Genomic DNA, 19,465 nt, shown 5'->3' on the forward strand with positions numbered 1-19,465 from the left:
ATACTGATCTGTTGCAATTGTAAGTGGAAAAGACACTGGAGAAATCACACTTAAGCAAGGACGTGTGTCCCGTGTGCTGACTATTTTTGCTTTTATGAAACATAACTTATGACCCCCCAGCTGCTTTTGTTCTGCCTTCAAATTCCCATCTAATTTCATCTCTCTTTCACTTGGATACAAGAAAAAGAAAAGAGCAACTTGTGAGCAGTCACTGCTGTTAACATGTAGGCCACAGCCTGAGAATGATTTTATTTAAGTATTTCTGACTTGAAGTGATTCTGACTGTCTCCCATTACCCTTTTTTTTTTCTGTGTGTTCATCCCATGCAGCAAGGATTGCTTATGCTAAATAAAATAGCATATTCCTCTTGCTGTTAACCAAGGCACAGTGGGCTGGCAACTCCCACACCAGAGTCAATCACAGACTGGTTTTTGTTCCTCTGGCAATGGAGGCAGCAAAAGACACCGTACCAGAATCACACTGTTGTGAGAACACTGTATGTCTTCTTACAAAGCCTAGCAGGAGCGTGAGGGTACTGTGACAACTGTTAACAATCAGCAGCAGATCCCAGGAGCTACATGACTGAGATGAAGGGCAACAGAGACTTAACAGGGATCAGAAGTTGTCTCTGAGTGTAGAATATCCCGTCATCACCCAGCAAGGTCACCACTCGCTTCTGGAAAGGACGGATCTGCTTAGAAAACTGAGAGTGGCAACACCTTCCACCCTCACAACTGCTGTGACATGCCCTGGAAAAGTTTTTTCAGATTAACCATCTTCTAGCCTGAGGAGAAACAGCAGACAGAAAAACAGTTTTCTCATTAGAAAACTGCAGTGTCTTTTCTTTTTTCTTTCCATTTTAAAAAGGACAACAATTCCCTACCCTCCCACTGTATAACCTCTTCTCTCTGGTTAATACTGTTTGCATACTGCTGCGGGGGGAGGGGGTCACATTCTGATAACCTGCACAGGCATTATCCCAGTGTCCTTGGCAGAATGGCTGTGATGACAAAAGGCTTGCTTCTCTTAGTTTCCTACCAGGCTGAGAACGGTACGTTGGCAGAAGGACATCACTAAATGCTCTTGATATGTCCTAGTGCCTTAAGGCCCTGCTTTGTTTTGGGGATCTTTACAGATAATGGCCTGGATTTACCGAACCTTATGTGTACCACAAGGTGCAATCAAAACTATTAAGATAGCTTTGTGTAAAAGCATGAAATCGTATTATTTCAAGTCACTTAGCAGGTTAAACCTGGAAGAACTGCATGGTGCTCTCAGCAGCATGGAGAGTGCAGGGAGGGACTATGGCATGCAGTCCCAGTGCTGGAGATCCCACCTGTCCTGTGAAAAGGCAGGAACTTCAAAAACAGAGATGCAGTGCTTTTCACAGCGTGGAACTGGAGATCACCTGCACACAAAGTGTTGTTTATGATTTGTGATCACGCGTCCTTGTCAGCATAAAAAGAAGCAAAGCTGGCAGGGAGCAGCAGCCAGTTTGCCTAGGTAAAAAGTATCTGGGGAACAACCAAGTTTCTGAAAAAAGAAGTCCCAAGTTGAGCACATCTGGAAGCTTTGTCTTGCCTTCTAGTTACATGGTTTGATTTTAGTAAGATTTGTTCTCCCTTCATAAAACTTGGACATGTTATAACAACCTTGGGGAGCTGCACTATTTGTCACACACTGCTTTCTTCAACATTTGGGGGGCAGGGCAGCACAGAGAGAATTAATGCCTAGAAATTCTTCCTCAAGCAGTGAGAAAATTAAGCTACTCCTATCCATTCTTAAGCCCATCTTCACACGCACCAACTCTGTGGCCAGGTTTTCATTTTCAGGCAAGGTTAGCAAATTCAACATGTCTGGGCAGGGCTTGGACATGGGTGTGGCAGTGCCCCTAGGAAACGATGCAGCTGTTCAGGAGCCCATTGCAGCCACATGCAGGGCTGTAAATCCTGCTGCTTTGACCAAGTAAAAGACTGGTTTGTAATGACTTCAGACAAGTTTTGTTGTATTTATTGAGTTCCTAGAGGTGCTAGCGTAAGTGGAGACTATCCCTTCTCCCGCTGTTGTGCACTGGGGCTTTGTAGCATGCACAGCAGCTCCCAGCTAGCATTGGGCTTGCGGTGTCCCTGGACACAGAGCTGCAAGTCAGCTGCCCTAAGGAGTGGAATCCATGTCTCTCTGTTTCTTTTGTCTCTCCCTGGTTTTGAAGTCTTGTGGTTGTTTATTTTTAGTGTGACCTGGAGAGACTCCACAGAGGAGGCAGGTGAGGCTGGCAGAGCTGTGACAGTGCCTCTGTCTGTGTTAACGTTGGCTGCCCACGAGCAGCAAGTTTAGAGCTCAGGTTGGCACAGTTAGTGGCAGTTGTTGGAAGCCTTTCTGACTTGAGCTTCAAGATTTCTTCAAGCCAAGTCAGCTGAGGGGTCAAATGTTCATCCTTTATGTAAGTGCTAACATGTAATTCTCCAGACAACAGTGACATTAGCTTGTTTTTATTAATTAAGCACAAAGCATTCTTTATATCCTGATGTTCTGCAGACACCTGAGCAGCATTTCCTAGAATTGCACAGACATCTGTGCTTTTAGTGCTTCTCCTGCTGGCTAATGAGGAATGGTACACAGTGTTTCTCTGTGTGTCTGATCTCTCAGGTTGGAGGGAGTGAAATTACCAATAAACAGTTGGCTCATAATTGTATCTCAAGGACAGGACGTTCTCCCTGCTAATTGAGAGAAAGGGGGAGAATTCTTCTGACCACTTTCAGAGGACACATGTCTCAAACCATGAAAGCATAATCTCTTAATAATTCCGGAAGATTCTTGCTCAGAGGCATTTAAGCACTTAGAAATGTTTCCTCATAAAGAAAAGCTTATAACATCTCTCTCAAATGTCTGCCACTGCCCTTTGAAAAGTGACAAGGACCCCGTGGGCACAATTCTCTGCTCAGCTGTCTTATCCTCACAATGGTTCCCACTGCAAATCCTGAACTTTTACACTGAAGTCCCATGTGGAGAAATATAAAATATGCATCGGAGTCTGTATTGCAGGTAGAGAAGACTGGCTTAGATTTCTACTAAGACAAAAATGACAAATAATGAGTAGTTTGCAGGAGCCCAGAGCTGGTGTTTTCCCTGAGTGGGCTCAATGTGAAGTGGACTTGGACTGGGCAGTCAAAGTGGAGGCTTCACTGGTCTCTGTGTGCTTTCACAGAATTTTCATTTCTTTATGTATTCTAAAGCGTCACGTGTAGTTTTGCTTTCAGTGAAAGACTGCTGTGTGTATGTAAGAACAAGTGCTAGGATCTATAGTGACCCTGGCTCTGCTGCAAACTGCAATTTCTGCCCCTAATTTACAGCCCCACATCACCCAGAAAGAAATTTGCTCTAGAGATGCCCATTTGAGGAGGCACCCTCATCTTCCTTTTTTGCTTCTGATACAGTCTCCAGTGCATAGCTGATGGTCTGTTTGCTGCGATCTGGTCATCTGTCTGGGTTTTTATCTAAGCCATGTATAAAGGACTGATCCAGCTGTAACTAAATGCTTCCCTCCTAACGCTGATGTTCAGCATGGTTTGTGGCTATAGCAGCCAGAGAGGTTTCTGTGTCACTGGGAGGGAAGAAGAAAGTGGGCCTCTCAAAACTGAAGGCACTGTAAAACAATTACATCAACTCATGACATACAGTGGAGATGGTAAATTTGTAAATGGGAACTGTATTTTATATATTTTATCTTTCATACAGCTCATTCTTGTGTCAGACTCATTAAATCAAGCTGGCTAAGAGCTGGATTTTTTTTATAAAACCGTTGTACGAAAGAAGGAGAGACAGTGTCTGACCCCAAAAGATCACAGTCTAAATACATCAGACACAGGAAAGGCTGGAAGGAAAAGAAGTGCAGAGACAGATAGTAACTTCTGTAAGGTCACTTAGGAAGTTGCAGAGACTGGACCATGCTGTAATTCTCATGCCACTAGCACTCCCCAGGTTTAGCCAATTTGCTGACAGTACTTATCTGAGTTACTCTCTCTAAGTGTACTTTATTTTAGGAACAGTAGCGTTGTGGCCTTGTCTAATGAAGTAGAGCATTTTTCAGCCCATCAGCACAAACAGGAGTTCAGTCTTCAGCCTCTGAAAATGAATTTAAACACCACTGACAGTATCAAACATGATTTGAAGTGACTGTATATATTTTGTGCCTGGCTTCTGATGGCCAGGTGATGGTGTTTCTTTGTATTATCTGTACTGTGATTAGGTCACTTCTTGCCCACTCATATTCCTGGACATTTCAGCTATGGCAATGTAATTACCAATACCAAGTCTAGTACTGAAAGATTTCTACTAGCTTTCGTGTCATTTTTGTTCCAGTAATGGAAATGCTTTAAGATTGGAAAAGATATTAATCATTGAGAATAGAAGTTTTGGTTTGCTCTTACCAAGATTCATGCTTACTTGGGAGAAATATGAAGAGTATGGGAAATTTTCCATCTGACTATGAATATAAAGAGGAGATTTGGAGCACACTGCATGTACGGTGTTTCTGAGCCCATCTATAGTTCTGCTGTTGAAGTCTGTAGTCAGCTCTTTCATGGATTGCTGGAAAATATAGATGACCCTTCACTAGAGCTCTGCATGAACATCTTCATGGTAACGCATTCCTGTTTTCTCTTTTCCTCTTTTTTTCAGATCGAATATAAGTTTTGCAATGGGTCTGACAAAGAGTGTGTGTCTCCCACGGCCAAATTCACTAAGAAGGAAACACTAAAGGTAAGTGCAAGGCAGCCAAGTCACCATCAGCTGGCTTTCTTTTACAAAAGTGGTACCTTTCAAACAAACCATTGGGAACTCTTCTGAGTCATTTCCCAAGTCCCAAAAAAGCCTCTGACTCTTTTAGGAGTCATAATATGCCACGGGCATTAATGAGCTTTATACAGGATTAGGTTATATGTTGCAAACAGAACAAATCAGTGTAATTATTTTGCTCTGTTCTTGTGCTCCAGAGCTGTAAGGCACATCGAGAGGACTGCAAGGCTTTATTGGTCTTGTTAGGATGGGTATGCCTAGGCAAACTGAGCATATTTTTTCTTCAACACTTGTTTGTCTCCCAAACCAAAAGTATAAATAATTTGATTTGGATGAAATCAGATTAAATCCCTTTAATTTGAGGGGTGAGGAGGACTGGGTATTCAGCCTTTTTCCATTCCCCCAAAAGTAGAAAAATTAGATTACGTTTAGTGGAACTTCATAAGCAAAGAAAGAATCTGTTCTTTCATCATGCTTTTGTTCCTCTCTGTGCTCATTTCTGGGGAACCTATGCTGGGTCAAGTTCTAGCTGTGCTATACTTAGCTGCCCTTAATGCATTATGATCTTTCCTACTCCAAAGAGGTCGTGATTACAACCACTATATTTTTTTTCTGTTCTGAACCAGGTACAAAAAAAAAATTACAGACAGGAGAAGAAAAGAGCTACCAAACAACTCTTCAGTGCTCTAAAGGATCCCAGCGTAGTGATCACTGCAGACTGGCTGAAGGTATTTAATACAGATTGTTCTGAGACTCTAGGAAAAAAATAACTGAGATATACCGCCTCTGTCTGAGAGTTATGCATGAGCACAGAGTGTAGGAAGACTGACTAGTTTTGAGTTGATGTTGCTGTAAAACTTGAACTAAGATATTGGGGAATTTTTTTTCCATCCGTCTATTGCGTATCTTTAAATAGAACAAGGTCTCAAAAACTGCAGAGTACAAAAGGAAGTGATGATGTTTCTTTCTTTCTTCCTCTCTGAAAGAATCTGCTGACCTCTTTCCATAGGTGTTTTTTTGTACAGAAGAGAGAACAGGCAGATACAGTTTGTTCTATTGACAGTTGAATTTTATATTGCCACAGCAGAGAACAAAACATACTGGACCTGATGACAACTGTAATTTCTCCTTGTACAAAGACTCAACTAGTGACACCTTCTCACTGAAGTCCTGCAACTTTGTATGTGGCAAAGTTCAGGTGGATTCACACTGCAAGATGCTATCTTTGACCACTGTTTTTCTCCTTGTTCAGGGCCATGTAGTCTTCTCGACTGGTCATGCCTTCTATAATGGCAAAATTTAATCTTCAAACATCTCCAAACAGCTCTTTTAAAACATAAAGTAAATTGGAAATGTCACGAAACAAAACAATTGCATTTGAGCAGTGTGAAAAACCTGTAATATTATTCTGTGGTCAGTGTTAGAGGCCAGACAAGGGAGATGTGTGTGGTTTATATGAGAAAATAGACGTGCAACAGAATATTTCTGTAATGTTCAAAGTGGTTGATAGATGTTCAATTTTTTAATAAAAAATACCTGTCATGTGGTTGTTCTGGATGCAAATTTCTGGCTCAGAAACAAATGATCCTGGTTCACAAAATAGCACACCAACATAAGACTTGATGTCTGGCCTATGTATGCTGAAGACAAGAAGACCTTAGGCAAAATATAACCTTATTGAGAAACTTCCCCATTCCTAAAGCTGTTATCTTTAATATATGCTATCAGATTTAATGTCTTCTATACAAAGGAGAATATGCATTGAGCTTGACAGAGAAGTAAACCAGCTGGAGAAGGAGCTTTAAAAAATGGAGTATTTGACAAAACCCATTAATAGCTCTGTTCTACAGAACATTATTAAAATGACTTCCAAGTCCAGTTAGACTGGCTATAATATATTTCCGTGCAGTATCCTAATTGGCACGTCCTCCATGATTATTAACATATCACTCTTACGTGGGCCAGCAGTGCTGGTTGCCTGAAAAACGAAGCAAGCTGTGAACACCAAGCCAGTAATCAGAATGTAAAGACTAGACTCTGCTAGCCAGATCTGCTTGGTCTGGGATTTTGGTATGAGAACCCCAAGTCTGTTGAGATATTGTAATCTCCAAACAGAATGTATCATACTGTGCGCTTGGGAGAAATGTGTGCTGTAAATACTGAATAAATACTGAATATTTTTTTTTATTTTAGGGAGTAACATAAGTGCAAAAATTTGTTCTCTCCCTGCCTCCCTTCAGATTCGTGGGACCCTGAAGAGCTGGACCAAGCTGTGGTGTGTTCTGAAACCTGGAGTGCTGCTGATTTATAAGACGCCAAAGATCGGACAGTGGGTTGGGACAATCTTGCTCCATTCTTGTGAGCTGATTGAGAGACCCTCCAAAAAGGATGGCTTCTGTTTTAAACTTTTTCATCCTTTGGATCAGTCAATCTGGGCTGTAAAGGTAAGTACTGTGCCTGAGTAGTGGTACTCGTGTCTACTGAGCACTGGCTAGCGTTATCTAGCATTAACAATATCTAGATTTTCAGTTATTTAGTTGCTGTTAGTGATGGCAAATTGACTGCATAAAAAGGTTAAGGACACTAAAGCTTAGTGACATCAAAGGAGCACGGCACATTGTGATTATTTATACATGTGTATCTTTCTTGGTATATAGATGTACGCATAAATTGAGGAAAGGAGAAACACTAGTGCAGAATGAATAACAGGCTCACATAACTGACTTCCCCAAGACAGGGGTGTACAACACCGCTTTGCACAACACTGGAAGAAGGCCGGTAAAGTGACAAAAATGATTGCTGTTGACCAAAGCTTTTTTTTAATTCTGATGTCTGAGATTTGGGTTTGTTTGTGATTGGCTTGGAACTCAGTGGACTGCTCAAGACCCAACAGTTACACAAAAGTGTAATTTTGAATAAGATGTCTTAGTTTTCTCTTCTTTGAAAAGGAAATAGGAAGACTTTCTCTCTTTCACTTTGAGTGCTTCTTCAGCCTGAGGCTGGGAGAGTGTCTTCCTGTATGTTTATCAGCTCCAAGAATGGCCTCTGGATCTCCCTGTAATACAGATGATTGATAGTTTCTCACACTTCTTGAAATAACTCCTTGCAAATTTTGAAAAGCTGCATTTCTTTTATTTTTTTCTTTAAGAATTGGTAGTAAAAAATCAACAAAATTGAATGCTTGCGAGCAAAGAGGAAGATCCCAGTACCTTCTGAGAAGCACTGAGAGCAGCATGAAGAGACAGAATTCAACTGACCTTGGACTCTTTTTCCTCTCTAAAAATAGTGACTCAACAGAGTTGTTGAAAGTATGTATCTTCTAGGAGGCACGACCAGTGCAAACAAGGCTTACGAGTTATTACCTTGCTGCAGAGTGGTCAGCAAAATAAGTCTACTTGGAAAGATCCATGCAAGAGTGATGACTGAATTTGTCACTGGCATCAGAATGTCTAACAAAACCGAGGGGAAACCCTGTGAGAACAGATGGAGCAACTTCACTCCTGCTTATCCCTCCAGTTAATCTGATTTAAACTCAGCTGTACAATATGTAACATCTTGGCATTTTTATTAGGGTTAGAGGAAAGAATTAAAATGAACCTCAACAACCAGGGGTAAGAGCTGCTGTTTTCTCACAGTAGACCAGCTCCAATTTGTACCCAGGTTGCTTTAGCATTATGTTGCAAAGGCTTCACTGCAACCTTGCTTTTTCAACTTTGAGTGTTCTATTGCTTTTTTACACAGAATATGTGCTCAAGAAGGCTGTCAATCATTTGCTGTCCATCAACAAGTAAATTCCTTGTGACAAGACAGGTCAACTTAGTTCTTCTGAAAAGCACAGTCAGGAGAGATAGTGGAAAAGCAAGCTCAAAAGCGCAGTCAAGTAATGAAAAGTAGTGTCGCTGACAGATCTGAAGTGTCATGTTATGCTGGAATGCCCTTTTCTTGGTATAAACCACCCAAAAAGAAACAGAGTTTTTATCAATATATAAGTTTATTTGAGTGTATGTGTGTCTAATTCTTGTGTCTCTTGAGAAAAATGTGAGATGGAAATAGGAATTAATATATTAAAAATGAAGGGAATATATTTCTGAAAAATGTTTGTGTACAGAGGAAGCCCAAGAGATTTGGATTTTAAAGTAAAAGCAGTATTCTAAGTCACTAGGGATATATTTGGAAAGCTACATTTGAGCATAGGAGGATATTTCCTGAAACGTGAATTCAGCTGGAATTGTTACATGCGATAGGTGCTTTCAGCCACAAGATGAACACCAAAATACAAATGAAGGAATCCACCAGTGAACTGCTCAGTGTCAAATATGCTATTTGCACTCTGACAGTAGTTTATAGCTGACATTGCTAAAATACAGTTTTATGTCATTTCATGGCCTTCTTTTTATTCAGCTGGAACAGAACTGGCTATTCTAAATTGTCTATGTGTAACTATACAAAGAAAGCCAATTTCTCACGAAATAAAGGTAAGCCTGAGCTATCTGGCTAAACTTCTGCTTTTGGCTAAAATGGCTTGTGAAATCTTCAAGGATTTTTCAGACTACTGTTGGTGATCCAGTTTAGATTTTCATTATTGGACTCAGCTACCTTGAGGTAATGAGCACCTTTAGACACATTAGCCTGGCTGCTCTGCAGATGTTTGGACCCAGCTGCAGGGTTGGTCCCTGGAACAGATGCCTGATTCAAGCACTGCTCTAGGTGTTTATGATTGTGCTAACCAATTAAGTCTGATGTGCAATCATTTAACTACAGTTAGAGCAAGATGAATTGTTGGGATGTCTTTCACATGGTAGGTAGGTAAGATGTAAAACTATCTTATAGCTGACAGCTCTACGCACCAGGGAACTTTTTTCCTATAAAGCTTTCTGATTTCTAGAGTCAAAGGGTTACCAACCTAGTAATTAACACAAGGATGTGGGCATCTGTCCTTTTTCTTCTCGAAGGGAGTCTACAGCTATCGGATGGCAGGGTTTGCCCAGCAGTCCCAAATAAATGTCTTAGAACAGTTTGTACATCCCCTTGAGCTTACACAGGAGCTAGCTGAACATGGTGTGGGAAGGCTTCAATAGACTGCATCTTCTTCTGGCAAGTATTTGAAGTGGTAAATGAGTTGGAATCAAACCTGGGAATACATATAACTTGAAATTTGTTGATTTTAAGAGTTTTGAGTAATTTCTTTAAAGAAAGAAGTCCTAATAATGGCCTTGTGCTACTTCTTTTGCCATTGTTTTTTGTCCTCCATAACATAACACTAATTTTATCTTCATCCTTTAGCAATTATCAACAGCACTTTTAGTGACAGGGATTTTCCCCTCACTTTTACCCATTGTTTTATGACTCTCCAAGATGAGGTGTCTTGACACACTATCTAAACCAGCAAATCCATTCCTTTTTTCAAAGCCTGAACACACCCTGTTTGTCAGTGCCTTTGAGTCTCAAATCAAAGGTAAAAACAGGAATGGGTGAAAGATAATCTTTTTTTAGCTGTATTGCCTGTAGGCTGCAGCTGAGCTTCAGGTCTCAGAACAGCAGGGAGAACAGTCACTTTTAGTGAGAGATGGTCATCGTCTTGGAGGTCTTAAACTCTAGACAAACACGATGCTCAAAGGCTGGGAGACAGAAAGCGCCATTATCTCTGCTGTTCAGATACAAAACCTAGTTTACTTTGAGGAGATATTGACTTTATTTTTATGACCTCTCTTTTCTTCTTCTCCTTTTCTTTCTGTGGGAAATGGCCCCTTCTGTGCAAGAGCATGCGTTACAATTGAATACGTTTCCTTGACAAAGTGACTTAGCTGCTCTTTGTGTTTATTTATATGTCTAAATGTCTGTTGAAATCTTCTTTCAACCCACCCTTTCGTGACAGTCCATCCCCTTGGCTTTCTTTAAAGTGGCTCTCTGTATGGCTACTTTTTGGTTGTGGGGGGTTTCCTTCAACAGAACAAATATCAATCTCTGATCTGAAAACACAAGTAATGGTGTTACCAACAATTCCTGAATGTCTTGCTTAGCTGCAAGCTAGAAAGGAAAAATGCCATTGGGAATGCTGCCTGATTACATTAATTTCACTGGTAATGTCTTGAGCTGTTCTGCTCTGGATCACTAATCAAATCCCAGCTTTGCCAGCCCTGACTATTAAGCCTTTAAACACTTAATTTTGTGAACCCTGATCCTCTTGTGGGAGAGAGGAGAGGAGAAAGAAGCAAGTAACAAAGATTCCAATTTCTCCTGGCAGCAGAAGAACCCTGCGGATATAGAGACGAGAGGCTAGGCTGGAGATTGCGGTCTTGTCTGCGCTGCAAATTTGTGACATAAACACAGATACAATTTGATGCTTGCCCTATGCTTGCACCCCTTGTATTTTCTAAACTTTGTCTCTCTGGGTGAGACTCAAAAAGAGAGGTCCAGATAAAACCACAGTTTAGCTACCAGACACCAGAAGCAGTCTTCAGTAACAGTCACAGTTCACTGCTAGCAAACTATTATTGGGAGGAAGTCCTTCTCTCCAAGAGTGGGATTGGATACTGCGAAGAATTGTGCAAGGGAGGACCATACTCAAATTGCAGACATTTCCCTACAGATTTTAAGCATTGTATGTGATGCTCTCTGGAAACTAAAGGAAATCTGTATTTGAGCACTCCTGGAGAAAACTGCTTGTTCCACCCTGCAGCTGGCATAGTAGATATATGAATATTGTTTTCCTGCTCTGCATGTACTTCTGAAATGATATTGGCATATTTGATCTGCTTTCATGTTGTTTGTTGCAAGATGAGGAAGGGAAGGAATTAAAGAGGGGTGAGTGATTTCAGAAATGCAGGGGTGGAGGTAGGACTCACATTTAATTCAAGTGTGTTGTGACTTAAACACATACCATACAGACTATGGAGCTGAGCTCACTGGCTAGAGGAAAAGTTTTTTCTTCACAGCTTCTGGAGCTCAAGAGGAGAAGACAAGGGCAAAAATCAAGGCACATGGTATTGTTCACATAAGTGCTTTGATCCAGGATGGATTGTGCTTCCACATGAATCATTTTTGGACAGTCAAGTTAAGGGAGTTGTGGCTGGATGTGTACAAGACACAATCATCTTTTTTGCTACAGCTCCTAAAGTAAAGGCAAAATAAGCAAGCAAAACCTGGTTTTGTTCCCAGTCTCTCTGAGGCAGCTGTCCTCCCAGGCACCCTATTATAAAAGTTCACATCGTTTCTGGATGTAGAGGTGAAGGGCTGCAGCCCATCAATGTGTCCATGCTGGGAAACTGATCCTCAGCCTTCTCCTTTCCTGCAACATGGCCTGGTCCCCACAGGCAGGGTTTGCAGGATGGAGTTTTCCCTTTTCTTCTTTCCTTTCTTCCAGAAGAGCTGCCATTGCCTCTCTGCTAGAGGTGCTCACAGCCCAAGTGCAGGCTCTGCAGCTTTTATGGTGACACAAAAAGGATAATTCATCTCTAGTGTATGAGAGTGACGTGTGCTGAATGGGAAAGTCTGTTCAGGAGTTGCATAAAGATGGATAATAGCAAATACTTGGCTGTCTTTTTGTTGGTTTTATTTCCAAGCTATAGGAATGAGATTCCTCCATCAGTGAGGATCTGAATAAACAGGTCAGTTTTGTAGCTGAGTATGGGTTAGGCTAAGTCCAATTTACGTCAGGGCTCATTAATGCTTAGGAACCGCAGCAGTAATGTCATGATTACTAATGAATCTCTCTAAATTACTCCATCTGCTTCTTTTCTTCTTTCTTATCACAGACATACATTCTCTATCTTGGAAGAGTAGAAAGACACTGAATGGTCACTGCATCTTCAGTACCTTACTTCTTTTTGTCTGTATGTATTTCCAGGGCCCAAAGGGAGAAAATGTTGGTTCGATCACTCAGCCTCTTCCCAGCAGCTACTTGATTTTTAGAGCAGCCTCCGAATCAGATGGTAAGTTTGGGCCTTCATTTGGTTTCTCCAATTATTTCAAATCTGTAGATGAAAATAGGTTGATGGAAAAAAAAATCTTAAAGGGAAAAATAAAAAATAACAGCTCACTCAGTTTGAGATGACATTCATTAGCATGTGTCAAAATAGGTCAGGCAGACTACAGGTACATTTCTTATTCTTCATGAAAAGCTACCTTTCTGGACATGTGTATGGAAGGGCCTAGGCTTGTAGCTGAGATAAAAACTTTAAGTCAGTAAACACGAAAGGATAAAAGAAGCTGATTCTGAAATTGGAATGAGAGGAGGCTTACCTGTTTCCTCATTTGAACAGAGAATTTAGTGGGTTGTCTGCCTAAGTCTCCAAATAGATAGGGACCTTCTGGAGGAAAATAACATAGCAGTATGGAAAAACTGTGGATAAATGCCTCTCAACCAGCAGAATTCTCCCGTAAACGTGCTGTACCAGGGTTGATGATGTAGCAGGCCCAGATGGATCCTTGTGAAACCTCATGCAAAAAAACATTCTGGGAATTCACAGAACTGTGGAAGGTAATTTTAGGTGAATTTACAATAAGCATGCCAGCATGCAATGTGAAAATCTCACTAAATGACTTTAGCAACTTAAAATATCAGTGATTTATAAGTAGATAAGGCGATTAAAATCATGTTTTCATTCCATTTGACCTTCAGACTACAGTAATTTTTTGCCATAGCAAATTAACCGAGACTGTTTTATGGATCTTTTTCACCTCTCACGCAAAGGATGCCCGTGTAGTCCATGTGCTTGTTCAGATTTCATCTAGACTGACTTCAAGGACATAAAGATTGTTTATGGAGCACAGTGGGCTTTAGAAATAAGATGCTTCTGGTGAATGTTTCACGTACTCCTAAAAACTGGAAATGGGACATTGAAGATGCCAAATGCAGCTCTGATGTCGTGCTTAGAATAGGAGGAAGGCTGCTTCCATTATATACTTGGCATGCTGTTTTTCCTGCTGCTGTATTCATCATGAGGTATACCATCTCAATAGTGAAAGCTGCTTAGAGCTGGTAATACAGTGAAATGATATGAAAATAAGTGGAACTTGTACAGAGCTGTAGAAGCACATTTATTTCTTTTCTACACTTTTGTAACTTATGGAACAGTACAGCTGATCTGTGTAAAGAGATGCAGGATTTTACATGGCTCCAAATATCACCCATCTTGACAGGAATAGATTGATATGTAGTCTTTCAGGGAAAAAATGCCTTTGAGGTAGAGCTGATAAGTTACAGGCATTTCAAGCTCTAGTTAGACAGATGACCTGTAGAAGAAATATACAGAACAGCCCTGCAGAGTTCTTAAGTAACTGACTAACTTCACTGTCTGACAATCCAGATTTTGTAATTATTTTGATATCCATGTGACTTGTCTTTCCATCAACTTAATTAGAAAATTCTCAAAGGGAACAAAGCGGTCATTGTATACATTCAAGACAAATCGCTGTCTGATAATGTCCTTTTCTTGTGGCATATCTGTTGTCTTCTAAATGAAAACTTTATTCTAGTGAAAATCTAATGACTAAATGTTAAGGCCTGGCAAAGAGACCTATGGCTGAACTTCTGTGCTTTCTTTTCTATGATGACATTCATAGGGCATAGAACAGTAGAATAGCTTTAGATTTGTTCTGATTACCCTCGCCCATGAGGGCTCCAAGCTTGCAGTAGTCCCCAAGAGATCATCAGCAATAAGACTTATCTAGCTGTGATCTCTCCACCTAGGTTACACGCTGTAATTCTGGAAAAGCAGAAAAGGGGCCATGTCTGGCACATGAGAATTTTAAATATTTAGAGGCCTTGTGGGAAGTCTTCTGCCCAGTGAATTGTTATGACTGTCATGTTATAATTGTCATGTTATGACTGCGGTATCTTAAGAACTTAAAATAGTCACTTACTGGAACACTTTTTAAAGCTAAGATATTGGACAGTATTCTTAGGAAGCAGGCAGAGACTGGGCAGGTCAAAGTAGAGTCACTTTAGGATGTAGTATGGTTTTCATTTTCTTTGCTGCTTCTCTAAAATAGGATGGTGTGGTTAACAGTCTCCTCCATGTAGTGTGAATCTATGGTCTCTCTGAGAAGGTGTTGTGACCATGTTCTTTTTAATGCGTCCTCCCATGTTAATAGTGGGAAATGAATGGCAGAGCATTTGGTGAATTTAACAGTAATTCATGGAAGCCTCTGACTTGCTGGGGAATATTGAGTTACAACATATGTTACATGTACAGTTCTGCTATCCAGGCAACTGTACCATGATCAGCAAGCAGCTACATGGCCTACTTTTTCCCTCAGCATTTCAGAATCCCTTTTTTCCCCTCTGCTGTACCATCTGTGAGAGACTGCTGGTAGGATTTAAGGTCCTGACTTCTGCACAGCCTGCAGAACTACCGCCAAGCTACAGTAAATTTCACATTCGCAGACCCCAGCAGCAGTCTGCTTTGTGATATGTTTTAAAGACATCTGGAAGGTCAAATCAGCCTGCAAGGCCCAACCTGTACAAACACAGGGTCTTTCTTTCTTAGCAGTTTCAGAAAAGGAAATTGCTTTTTCCGAACCAGTGACTGTGTATGCATTCCAGGCTTACGCTGATGAGCGACTTAGAATTAGTAATTGAAACATGTCCCGAACTTCCTGCTCAGACCATTCTGAGGCTGTTCCTCAGATCCCCAAATCAATGCCCTGCAGCTCCCAAGCGATGTGAGTTGTCCAGTTGTATGTATCTCATATCATAGATCTCCACCTTGCCATAGGCACTGCTACTGAAAGGGTTACTGGGGATGCTCAAAGTGGCAGGCTACCAAGGGTGAAAGGCTTAACAGTGGGATCGTAAACTACACTTGTATTTCATTGCTTATGTCTGTCCCTTCCACCAGGCAAATTTTGATTAGCCTTGTGTGGATAGAGCTGTGTGTAAAACCTGATGCTCTAGTTTGCGGTGTCATTGTTTCTTTAATTTTTGCTAGGCACTTGGCCCTTCCTCCAAAATGGATGCTCAGATCTGAGGAGTAAATTACATTATTAAAATAAGGGTCATGCACAGAAGCAGTAAGCCAAGGGGAAGACTGCAATTTGAAATCATCTTCACAGTGAAATACACCACCGGATCCTGGGAGTGCTGGAAAAAATTAGAAATTGTCTTTTTAGCTTTATGTCTGCCCTCCGTATTCCTTAAATTTTTCACAGCGCTTGAAAATCCAGGAATTTGCAACTTGACTTTGTTTAGCTTGGTGCATACATTGCACCTGCAGCTAACTGAGGGATCACATCCTTGCATCTTGACAGCCGGTGTAAGAAATCATATACGTAGGCACCCAAGTGGTACCACAAAATAAGAAGCAGTCAGCTGAATACCGTGACCTTAATGTTCACTGGCTGAACCAAACCTGCGTCTTCCTCAGCATCCGTGATTTGTGTGCGCTTGAGCAAGTATTCATCATTTCCAGGTGGCAGTCTGCTTCAGGTTGATTTTGAAAAGCATCTATCTTGTAGGTGTGAGGCATGAGGCCAAAAGCTGGATGACTTTAATAATTCAAGAAGAGTGATCATCCCTTAGTGATGCCTGTCTGGAAGAATGTATGGTTACTAGGTGTGAGGCTTTTGAAGTCTTAATTGGCAAGAAATTCATCTCAGCTGTTCTCTAGCTACAAAAATGAAATGGAAAAAAAGTTTAGTCCTGGACTGAGATTTCTATGTGCCATGACAGGATTCCATCTCGAGCAGATCTGTGTTATTGATGAGCACCGAGAGAACATTGGCTGGCCCCTCTGCGATCTGCTGCTGTAAAATGTGGCAGACAGACCTGGCACATCAAATTGAGAGTTGTTCTAAATGAAATGATGGGAACTGAAGAGATTGAAGAGCTTTGTTTTTCCAATATTGTCTGTCTGTTTCGTTTTTTTGTGTTTTTTTTTTCTTTTTCCTGTAGGATATTATTGTAGTTTAAGAACTGTTTAAAAGCTAGGAAATACTGAAGGTGTTCCTTGAAGGAATTCCTTGAACTGAGACTGGTGTAGCAGAATAAGCAACTGTTGTTTTTCTCCAAGGGAGAGAAGTGTTTTTTGTCACTCGGTTTTAGTAGTTCCTTTTGTCCAAGAAATAAAGAGTTGGTGCAAGCACGTGCTTACTCCAGGTCAGGCTTGCAGCCTCTAGGTTTCTGCATGGTGCCCTGTGGATGCAGAAAGTGTCCTGCGAGGAGAAGCAGTGCTTCCTGTCTGCACAGCTGGACTGCACAAATCATCTCAAAAGGCTGCAGGGTGCTTTTCCAGGCTGCTGCGCCATAAGGCCTGAAGATTTCAAAACAGATGTGGGGATGTCTGTTCAGCTTTGGTTTTGGGAAGTCACAGCATTACATGTCCTTTATTAGCTTTTTTCCAAAACCTTTCAAGAAGGAAGGGACTTTGGAACCCAGCTGTGTTTAGCAGATTTTCCAAAGAGTTTCCTTCTTGAAATTGTCAGTCATGACAGTCTTTATCTTACTGTAGACACATGTATCAGAGAAAAAAAACTAAATGATGCCACATGCCAAATGATCCTCATTTGCTCAAGTGATGTAGGGGAATAGATACTCCAACAAATGGTCAGTGCAAGGAGACCAGCTGCTCCAGAAGAGAACGGAAACTCAAGTTAGTGTGAGTAGAGCTCTGGCAGGACAGAGCTTTTGGCCCTTGAGGAGCAGCCATGCCCAAGGGATCACTCTTTTCCTATTGGTCCTGGAGGGAGGCAAGTGCAGGTAGGCAACCCAACCACCTGAGCAGTTCAGGTGCTGAAAGATAGGAGATGTGAAATACCTTCCTTGTTCTTGTTGCCAGTGTGAGTGATCTGACTGGGACTGACTTTGCCCTTCAGAGAAGGGAACCTTCTCTAGACGGGGTGTCTTTTCCCTCTGTTGTTTTTCTCACTGAGAACTCTGCTAGCTTTGGATGAAATATTACCATTCTAACTCCTTTGCATTTCTGTTTTGCTTCCTTTATATGCATCATATTGGGATGCCATTCCTCTCTGAAGGAACCTGTTGCATCCTTCTCTGATCCAAGTATCTTGCATACAAAAAAAAAATGTATATATATGTCTTGAGTCAACCATTCAGAATTAGAAAATGTGAAAATCAAGGTAACTGTGAAGCCTTCATAAGGAGTACCATGGCTGTGGATGACCATTTAATTATTGGGACCACATGTTTTTTCTCCTTCAGCAGTTCCTGAGGGAGGGAGTTGACTTCTTGCGAAAGCAATTAAGTAATCCAAATGCTAGAATTTTCATATAATTTTCACAATAAAGATGAATGTTACTCAATAGCAAGACCACTCAAATGTAAAAACATTTCATATAGGCCTGTAGCAATGAAACAGGTTTGTCTTGTGCACAGTCCCCGAAACTTAGAGGGTATAATTTTACAGCATTATACTGCAATTAACACACCGTTGATTTGGAGAGAACTTAACCTTTTTATGTGCAGAGGAAATCCTATGTCTTTTTTTTTTTTTTTTTTTTTTGTGGTATGCGTTCGTTTAGATTCATAGCACCACCTGATGGCTGAAATTTCTTAGCTTGGGATTTCTGTGCATTGCTTGAATTCCTCTTCTGTTAGAACTGAATACAAGGGCAGGCTCTGACACCGTTTCCGTGTGCTGTGGGGCAGAAGTAATGCTGAATGCTAATGCACAGTGCGTTCTTATAATGACACTTCCTCGAAAGCTTTGTGTCACTGCCTTGGAATATTAAATTAAACATTTTAATGATTATTATGCGGTGGACACCCATAGCATGTGTTGGTACCAGTGAATGCCTATGGCAGTGACAATGTGGGGTGGCCAGCTGTGCCTCCAGCCTCAGGGAAGGTTGGTCTGCAGGGGCACAGTATGGGAGATGGCCAGGTCCTGGCTTAAAGGAGACTTGAGGCATCCTTTTCACCCTTGTTAGAAAGTTTAAACATAGCCAGTACATTGTTGTGACTGTCACAAGAGAACGTCTGTGCGTGAGTGCTGAGGAGAGCTGAGGAGCTGACCTCCCTTACTGCTGCAAATCAAGCTACCTATCAAAGCACCTACCTCTACAAGCGCACTGAATATAAAAATATCTTGACATTTGCGGCATTTCCAAATGTCAAATGGTGCAGTCATCACTGCATGGACAGGAAAAGAAAAGTTAAGGAGAGAGGAAAGTCAAAGAAGATGTGCACAAGTAGCAGTGTAATCACTTGTAGGGAGTAGCCTGAAACAGGTTTTCATCTTGAAGGGTTAGCAGGAGCTGGGATGTGTAGGAGAGAGTAGATTTGTTCTCAGCACAGCTATTAACTCTAATGGGTTATCCATGCAAATCCTCCACATGGTAAGAAGAGAATAAATCTCTGCATGTAAAGCCTTTGTGCAAGAATATTTCTTAAATAGAAAATAGTGTGAAATCAATTCCAACAGCCTTCAACCTTCCTAATCTTTTATTTACCATTATGTATGGCTTTACTATTAAATCATAAGCTGATGCAGAAGGAATTTATGGGTTGAAATTGGAATAAGCGGCTTGGCTCTGTGGTGTTCGTGGCTCAATATTCAAGTGGAATTCTGCAAACTTCTGGTGTTTTTACGCTCTTATCGGTTGTAGCTTTGTACCAAAGTAAGCTCTAAAAGCTACTCAAATTTTAAACATTTCCTTATCTATACAAGCTAGATTTTTTTAAGCTCTCATCGATCTTCTTATAAAGCCAAAT

General features: G+C 41.1%; 1 protein-coding gene across 8 annotated transcripts in view; it reads left to right on the plus strand.

Moving 5' to 3' along the window:
- The window catches only part of OSBPL5 (oxysterol binding protein like 5), a 175,904-nt gene that overhangs the window by 128,942 nt on the left and 27,497 nt on the right, over positions 1-19,465 (plus strand). For all 8 annotated transcript variants that reach the window (XM_021403281.1, XM_021403280.1, XM_021403282.1 and 5 more), the window contains 4 exons: positions 4,678-4,758; positions 5,421-5,522; positions 7,035-7,238; positions 12,641-12,725. In XM_021403281.1, the coding sequence (XP_021258956.1) occupies positions 4,678-4,758; positions 5,421-5,522; positions 7,035-7,238; positions 12,641-12,725 (472 nt within the window). The remainder of the gene's footprint in view (positions 1-4,677; positions 4,759-5,420; positions 5,523-7,034; positions 7,239-12,640; positions 12,726-19,465) is intronic.

Source organism: Numida meleagris, chromosome 6, assembly GCF_002078875.1.
Source record: "Numida meleagris isolate 19003 breed g44 Domestic line chromosome 6, NumMel1.0, whole genome shotgun sequence".
NCBI lineage: Eukaryota > Metazoa > Chordata > Aves > Galliformes > Numididae > Numida > Numida meleagris.